General features: G+C 31.6%; 1 protein-coding gene across 1 annotated transcript in view; it reads left to right on the top strand.

The window, feature by feature from the left end:
- Positions 1 to 446: 446 nt before the first annotated feature.
- The window catches only part of LOC123675233 (E3 ubiquitin-protein ligase HERC2), a 36,174-nt gene continuing 27,790 nt past the window's right edge, over positions 447 to 8,830 (top strand). The window contains exons 1-15 of the mRNA XM_045610570.1: positions 447 to 784; positions 839 to 1,013; positions 1,069 to 1,401; positions 1,464 to 1,620; positions 1,677 to 1,847; positions 2,004 to 2,250; positions 2,306 to 2,522; positions 2,572 to 2,688; positions 3,923 to 4,016; positions 4,077 to 4,481; positions 4,541 to 4,846; positions 4,904 to 5,003; positions 6,310 to 6,538; positions 6,600 to 6,807; positions 7,080 to 7,378. Coding sequence (XP_045466526.1) covers positions 554 to 784; positions 839 to 1,013; positions 1,069 to 1,401; positions 1,464 to 1,620; positions 1,677 to 1,847; positions 2,004 to 2,250; positions 2,306 to 2,522; positions 2,572 to 2,688; positions 3,923 to 4,016; positions 4,077 to 4,481; positions 4,541 to 4,846; positions 4,904 to 5,003; positions 6,310 to 6,538; positions 6,600 to 6,807; positions 7,080 to 7,378 — 3,289 coding nt within the window. The 5' untranslated portion in view covers positions 447 to 553. The remainder of the gene's footprint in view (positions 785 to 838; positions 1,014 to 1,068; positions 1,402 to 1,463; positions 1,621 to 1,676; positions 1,848 to 2,003; positions 2,251 to 2,305; positions 2,523 to 2,571; positions 2,689 to 3,922; positions 4,017 to 4,076; positions 4,482 to 4,540; positions 4,847 to 4,903; positions 5,004 to 6,309; positions 6,539 to 6,599; positions 6,808 to 7,079; positions 7,379 to 8,830) is intronic.

Here is an 8,830-nt window from a genome sequence, read left to right as displayed (position 1 = left end):
GATAAACATTCTATTTGATTATAGTTATGCAGATAGTTTCTGTGAAATAACTAATATTCTTTGATGTCAAGTTTTATTTCCTCAAAATTTAAATTAGAGTTTAATAAAAATAATACTTATGAATTTCAATATTATATCCAATCCGGTTATTTATCTGAGAAACAAATTGAAAAAATATGTCCAATGTGTTGAATTGTCATTAATTTATAATTTGAATGTTATTTATACATACACATACACATACATTTGTATATACCTATTAAATATTTTTTGGAATATATACTAATAATATATCATAATATTAGTAATAATCAAAAGGTTTATTGTTGAAATATTCATAAATGTTTCAATCAATGGCAAAAATCCTGAAGAAATTCATTTTGTCTTTATTTTCCTGATTCTGCACATAGATTAACGAAGTATAATTCTGCCGAAACGTCAAAATTTCTGAAGACTGTCAGAGCGAAATTTGTTTATTGGAAGGAATGAAAAAAGAGAAACATGAAAGCACCAGATTCTGATAATTGGCAAATGAAGTAAAGAGTTAAACTGTATGAAAATGTTTCATAAAGAAACGTTTCTGAAACCACAACAACGATTAGATTTGAAATGGTTAAAACTCGATATTCCATCGTTATTTAACTGTCAAGAGGATTTAATAAATAACTGGAATGAATTGGTCTTAGATGGGGAATTAATTGGACCTTTTTCTGATGAACTAGTTAATTGTGTAGGCGTAGTAGCCAAAAAGGGAGAATTTGGAAAGTTCTATTGTGGGCAAAAAGTATATTTTCTGTAAATAATATTATAGATCTATTTGAAAAACAGTTCTTTAAAGGTTCTTACTTGCACTTGCTGTGATGGTATTTGTGGACCATGCAATGGGTGTAATTGTCAGTCTTGTCAAAAACTGGATGTGGAAGAAGCTGAAAGGAAAAACCAGTTGAAAGAAAGGAACCCTTTACCTTCAGTAGATGCGTTTTTGAATAGATGGTCTTGGGGACCACAACCAAGTAACCTTTCTGAATAATTTAAAGAAAAAATTATTATTAATTCTATATTTTACAGACTTAAAACAATTGGATGAATGTATGCAAAGTCTCAGCCATGAAGTAAAAAATGTTTGCTGTGAAGCCTTTAGTTCTACTTTATCTATCAGGAGATTACAATGTCGTTTGATAATCTTCAAGAGATTCTTCATTTCTTTGAATCGAACACCTCCACAAACAAGTTTCACAGAAACATCTATGGATAAGCCAGATATCATTGAATCCCCATCAATTAAAAGTAAAAGAAAAGATTCAGCATCATCTCAAAATCCAGTAATAAGTCTAGCAAGAGTAGGGTCAAGAGCTGCTCTTAATTTTTCTTTTGCATTTCTAAGGAGAGCTTGGAGATTAGGTAAATCAATTTATCAATAAAAATTCAGAATATGGAAGTACCAAGCATAATTTTCTTTATAGGAGAGGATGTCGATCTCTGTAGTGAACTATTGACAGAATCTCTTGAAGCTTTACAGTTATTGCCAGCAGCTACTTTATTTGATGAGGATAATGTTTCACCAGTATGGTTGGAAGTTGTAGAAAGATCTACAAAATTTCTCAAACAAGTTATATCTGGGTAAAAATATTCGAATAAGAAATTTTTGAGAAATAATATTGTTTAATTTATTTTAGAGAATTAAATAGTTCTAGACAAACCTGTAATATACCCAAGGAAGATCAACATGTTTCATTGCTTTTGCTTCTTGAATTGGCCTTTCAAAGAGGAAAATTGAGTAGTTTTCTGGATGTTATTTTGCTTTTGTTGAATTTATGGAATAAAAGAGCCAATTTGAGTGATAACAGGCAAGGATTGAAATTTTTTGAATATTGCTTAACTGAGTATGAAAAAAATGCAACTTTTTTAAGATGTTTAGTTTTATATATGACACTTGTTTTTTCTGAATAATGTTTTTACATTTATTGTATATTCTATAAATCATAATTCATTTCATTCTTCAGAGCAACATCTGAAGTAGCTAGTGCGCCATTGCTTCCATTCTTGAAGAAATTTGTGGACATTCAACATTCCAATATCTATACAAATGAGTCAGAAGAATTTTCAAGTTGTACTAGAGTATACTTAGAACTTCTGTCACTACCAGATGATGATTCTATAGAAATTGATTTAAAACAAGCTGCAGTATATCTTTTGGCATATTTGGACAGACTCGCCTCTCCACATATCTCTCCATTATCATTTAATAAGGTAAGGTATCTAATTTATGTGAAAATGATCAGATATTTTTATATCATCTTTGCAGTCATCTTCTCATAATGGTCAAAAATTTTGGGGTTGGGGAAGGTGTGATATGAGTAGCTGGTTGAATGGAAACGATCCTGTGATTTTTGATTGGATTTCAGAATTGAAAATCAAACAGTTGAGCTGCTCTGAAAATTTCATTTTGATTTTGACTTCCACAGGCAACCTGTACAGAATATTTTACATATATGAGACAGTGTGTCCTCTTTTGTATGATGGTGAGAACTTCAATTATGGTGATCCTAGTTTTAATCAATCAATTTTCAGCTTTTAAAGACAAAGAAGTGATAAAAATTTCTTCCCATCCAGAAGGAAATCATTTTATGGCACTGACTAAAGACGGAGGCGTTTATTCCTGGGGTTATGGAGAAGGCGGTAGACTAGGTACATTCATCAAAATGGTTTCAATTGGCCAAACCTCCAAATTTCAGCATTTAATAATCCATATAAATTTTATTCTTATTATATTGAACTTATTTTTTTTTGATTCATTTTGAGCCATTTCAGTCAATTATTCAAAATATATGTTCCTATGAATAATAGATAGATTTAAGATGACCGATAGAGTTAAGAGTTGATATGAAATAAAAATTTCAAGCTTTGTAAGAACCAAAGAAACTTCAAACAGGATATCGAAAAAACATTTAAGTATCAACAGATCAAACCGAGTTGAGATTTCATGTCGATACTGGGTTATTCATTCAATCTGGAATAGTTATTTATAATACAAGTGCAGAAGGCATTGATATTCTTCCACGAGTTCGAAATTCAAATTCAATTCATTGGAATGAACGAGTGGTAGAATGAGCCTTTTGTACGAGTATTATACATTATTTTCTCTAATTCATTGCATTTTCATTGAAATCAATGAAATATTTCCATAAATATAATTTGGTGATTTTTGCATTGAAAAATGTTGGTTGGCAGAACTGATTTCTTTAAGGCAATTTGATGAATTGACAGATAAAGCCGTAGCGAAAAGTTCGGAGTGCCAACATAGAATAATAAAATATAACCATGAAAACTGTGCGTTTCTGATATATTCTTGCACGATTTTGTTCTACAAGATGTGGAAGAATGAACGGAATAACCACAGAATTAGAGAAATTTGTTTCCAGCCTCATCTGGTAGAACTGAATTCCGTCCACACTTCCCTCACCTCTTATTGGCGAGGATGGAATAACTTTGAAATCTTAAATGGCAACCCATATTTTTTAAGACAAAATCAAATTTTATGTCATAAAATACATATGACATGTCCGTATGATCTAATAACATAAACATAATAAATCAAACATATGACATGTCCATATGATCTGATAACACATAAGTGTGTCATTGAGCGATCATGCAGTGTAGAGCATAAGGTCCAACATTATAAAGAAAAAGGTTGGGCTTTTGTGTGATCATGAGAAAAAAGGAAATCTTCCAAAATTTAATTTTAATATCATTACAATTATACAATTCTTTATGAATTTATTGTTGGAGAAACTCACTGAGTGTAGCTATTATAATAATATAGAAAGTAATTATTTATTTGAAAATTTTTCTTCTAAAAATATTCTGTACCATTTTGTAATTATGACGCTGGTTGTAACATGTTGGTTTCTTTGATAAGGTCATGGTGACAACATCTCAAAAGAACAACCTACTCTTATTCAATCTCTCATCAATCTAGATGTGGTTGATATCTCATGTGGAAGTTCCTATAGGTGAGTTAAAAGTTGAATTTTCATTAAATCATTCGCAATAAATATGCTATTTCATTATAGTGCTGCAATAACTTCAAGTGGTGCACTATATACATGGGGAAGAGGAAATTATGGTTGCTTAGGGCATGGTTCTTCAGACCATGTCTTGGTACCCACAATTGTATCTGCTCTGAATGGACAGCATGTTGTGAAGGTTGCATGTGGCGCTGGCGATTCTCACACATTGTGTGTAACTAACCAAGGGAAGGTTTATAGCTGGGGTGATGGAGATTTTGGGAAACTAGGAAGGGGTGGATTTGATGGATCCAAAATACCAAAACTAGTTGATAAATTCCAAAATATTGAAATTGTTGATGTGTACTGTGGAGATCAATTCAGCCTTGCCCTTTCCAAGGATGGAAAATTATACAGTTGGGGTAAGGGAGAGGGATGGAGGATTGGCCATAATACAGAAGAACATGTTAGGTAAAAATTTCTTCAAACTTTCGAGTTTTTCAAATGTGCTCATTTTGTTCTAATTATAGGTTTCCTGAATTGATAGAAGCTTTACAAGATGAACACATCATCTCTGTTAGCTTGGGTCTAGGTCATGTAATGGCATTAACAGACAAAGGGGAAGTTTACAGTTGGGGAAAAAATGATAACAAACAGATAAGTAGTAGTCCTGACGCTTTCATTCAACGCCCTACTATAATAGAATCTCTCAAAGGGGAAAAACTGACAGGAATCTGTTGCGGTCCCAATCAAAGCTTTGCTTGGGCAGATGCTAATTATGACAGCACCAAGTTATCAGTTCCTTTTGTGATCGACCTTGATGATAGTACCTTCAAGTGAGTAAAGAAATGCTTCAGTTTTGGAGTAGATGCATTGAAAAACTTTGTTTTCAGGTTGATAGACCAATTAATGGAATATGTAGTTATGAGTTGTCATGCCATACAAGAAAAAGAGTGTATTGCAGTTTCAGTATTAAATTTACTTCATCTTCAGGTGAATATATATATATAATGTTTAAACCCTTTATGGCACTATGCCTGTTTTGACACCTATTTTCATGTCTATTTCTGAACTGAATTCCTCACAGTCTTTCTGTACTTTGCTCTTTTATCAAAATTTTGTTTGGATAGCATAACCAGAACTATAAAAAATTCAGACAATATAAAAAAAACTAATATTTCAGTGACAACAGGTCACACTAAGTTGAGATTTAACAATAAATAAAAAATAACAATTTAAAGCTTTATGCAAAACGTTGTGTTGTTTGCTTTATCAGAAAAATAGAAAATTCAAGCAGAATAAAGAAAAAATAAGCAAGAATGATGAGCACTCAAAAGTTTCCAACTTCTCGTCAGTAATTTTTGGATGCTTGCTTTGGGGCTGATTTCAGAGCTGCAAATCATTACAAATTATTTTTGAGGTCAATTTTTGGTGAATTAATATCATATTTTCTGTATTGATTCAATTATACAAGCAAAAAAAGATGACAACAACTTATAAAAATGAGGAAAGCAGTGATGTGAAGTCAGGAGTTAGGAGCGATCGTTCATTCATACGCCAATTGCGCCCTTAGAGACGACAGAACTGCAACAAGTATTAGGCAATATTTTCTCTATTTCAGTTAAGTTTTGTGAAATATTGTTGAAATTCAATGAATTATACATCCTAGTGACTTTTGTATTGTATCTTGGCAGTTGGTGTGACTGTTACAATCATTGACAGATTGCGGATTTCGAATTTGAATCATACGCTTTGAAATCAATACAATTACGCATTGAATTAGTGAATTATGTCTAACAAAATCGATTTAACACCACCAGAATTAAGAGAAATTGCAAATAATATTGAAAATCATTTCACTTTATCCATATTATTATTATATTATTATTATTATTATATTATATTGACATTGGGGTGTGCTGAAATTTGATAGGATTAGAAGTCAGTGCAGACAGCCACAAAACGAAAAATATAACTGAAAACAATGTTGTAATGAGTTCATTACAGCACTGTTTTTAGAAGTCAGTGCAGACAACCACAAAACGAAAAATATAACTGAAAAAAATGCTGTAATGAGTTCATTACAGCACTGTTTTTAGAACGTAATGATCTCATTACCATACTGAAATAGAGAAATTATTTTATGGGTCTGATGATGCGATCATCTTGAAATTCAGCACAGATCTTGAAATTTTTATGTCTCCCCTCATGAAATATTTTTTGTGTTCAATTTTCAAATTGAATCCGCATTGTATATGATCTCATCTGATTTTTTTAGTTATCATAAATATTCTTTCAGTTGCACAGTATTATTAGCCACAATGTAAGCGCAAGAAGTGTAGGTCTTGGTGCTGGCAGTAAGTTGTTATCTAACATAAAATCACAAGTTGTTTACCTAGCCAGTGGTGCCAACATACCGTCAATGATTCAAAAAGCTGCACAAGATGCTCTTCAAGCTGGATGGAGCATCTTGTTGCCCACTGCAAATGGTAGAGCAAGGACTTTGAGTTCACTTCTCTTACACACAGGTATAAATAAAGCACTCACATAATTTCCGGTTTATTTGGTTCAATAAATAATTTTTTCAAGATGTTGAACCAAAAATGTGCAAGACTGGCCATCGTTTCATGACTAATTTATTGGTTTGGAGCTTAATGGCAGATGGAGGCTTAGAGACGGCACTGCAGGAAGCCCTCAATACTGAACTATTAGATCTACCAGAGGTAGATGAAAACTCGGATCAATCTTCAGCTCATGTCTCAATACCATTGTTGTATTTGGTTCGACAGTTGATAAGGTAAAAATTTAGATAATTTATTAAAAAATTGATGTCAAAAATGTATTGTTTTCTAACAAAATGGTACTTATATAACCTTCCGATATAAGTAGTCACTAGATTCTAATATAATTCTTCATTATACCACTAACAATTTTAGATTTTTGTTTTGATATATTAAATGTTTGTTGCTCAATTATTTGTTATTATTAGGAAAAAACAGATTATCCTTATAAACAAATTGTGTTAATTTGATGAATTCTAAAATAATTTAAATTTGTCATTCATTTCAGAAATACCAGTACTTTAACACAAGGTTCCCTGAAGGAGTTTGGGTCTTCCAATAAGTTTTCCAAAACATCTTCACATTCTCCCAGCCTCAACTTATTGTTGAGATTTCAAAGGCTTCTAATTGGAAAAATCCATTCACAGAATCAAGTATGCCAGGAAGCAGCACAAAACCTGTTGATGAAGTATTTGGAATGTTTTACTTTTCATATTACAACCACCCTGAACCAAGCCTATGATATTAGTGTTCTTAGCAGTAAAAACTTCATGTGCGTGTTGCAGATCCTTAAGACCGATATTGTGGGTAAGAGCTCTTTGTATTTTAAATTTTGTTAGCAAATTTTTGTGAGAGAAAATTTTTTCTTTTACAATTGAGATCTTTAGTAAACTCTTCTCGGTAAGGCATTTCCGATATCTCTGCTATAGGCACTAAGTTCAACCCTTAGAATATAGAATATATAAATAGAAGGAATGGAAAGTAAACATTTGTGCTTGATCGATATCTTACAAGAAATAAAACATGAAATGAAATTTCAAAAACAGTTATAGTTATGTTATACACACTATCCATCCTAATTTGAGTTATGTCATGTTAAAAAGATAAAAATTGTGTTGTCCAACCTGCATTTCGACATTTCAGGGGTAAACATTAAGTTGAATCAAGTGTCAAAAATAGGACTGAAGGCTTATAGTTGGCTGTAAAAAACAAGTTTCTAGTCATTACTCATGGGCAAGAGCCTAATATGCAATTGTATATATATTAATTAGTCTACAGGGTGTTCCGGAATAACGTTTCAGGCATTATTTTTGACATCCTTAGTGTAAGCATCAGTAAAATGACGCTTCGCTTCTAAATTTTTTTTTCTACTTTTCGCCTAATTAAGGGTAAACTTGTACTTCACGAAACTGTACCAAAAGAGTAGATTTTTTAGGATTTAATATGCATATTTTTTCATGGATGTCGTCTCAGAGGAAAGAAAATTTTCTTTCCTCTGAGGATGTCATCATGTTTTTTTTTTGAGATTTGTTTCAAGATTTTTGGTATTATTTTCTTTGATTTCCAAAGTAGTTGCATTTACTTCATCTATTTCTTGTGTTACAATTTTTCCATTTTGAATAATGCTCTGTTTTATGCTGCGAGTACAACGCCTGTCTTGTATGAATGCCATTTTTATATCCTTTGATTGTTCAACTTTTTTAAGCCTTTCTTTGAGGTTACCTGACATTAGTCTCAGATCATTCATATACCTACAGATTGTTTTAAGGTGATAATACTCTTGTTGCCCTTTATGTTGTAACCCTATCCTGTAGGATAAATTTCAGGATTCAGTGTGAAGTAGAAACATAACAAAGAATACTCTTTGATTATCTGTCAATTGGCTCTATCAAGAGCAGTTGTATTTGACTAAGGACCTTTGTTCTGGTTTATTATTTCCAATGATTTATCGGCATTACTCAATTTTTTGATCATTAATCCGTATATAAAAATTACGATTTGCCTTTGTATCTCAAAAATATAATTTGCAACCATATTAAAAATTTTAATTCAAAGAAATTAATTCTGGAAAACTTCAACCGTTATATTGAATATGTAAACGAATGATATTCAATAGGAAAAAAAATTCATAGATCAGTACTATTGTAATGGTCCGTATGAGGTGTGAAATTTCTAATATCAACCTGGAATAAAGGAGCAAAATTAATCTTTTGGGATTAATATGTTACATTTACTTTATTAAAGATTGATAATTATATG

The sequence above is a fragment of the Harmonia axyridis genome, chromosome 3, assembly GCF_914767665.1.
Source record: "Harmonia axyridis chromosome 3, icHarAxyr1.1, whole genome shotgun sequence".
Lineage (NCBI taxonomy): Eukaryota > Metazoa > Arthropoda > Insecta > Coleoptera > Coccinellidae > Harmonia > Harmonia axyridis.
Note: the sequence above shows the minus strand (reverse complement) of the source record. Positions and strands in the feature narration are given on the sequence as shown.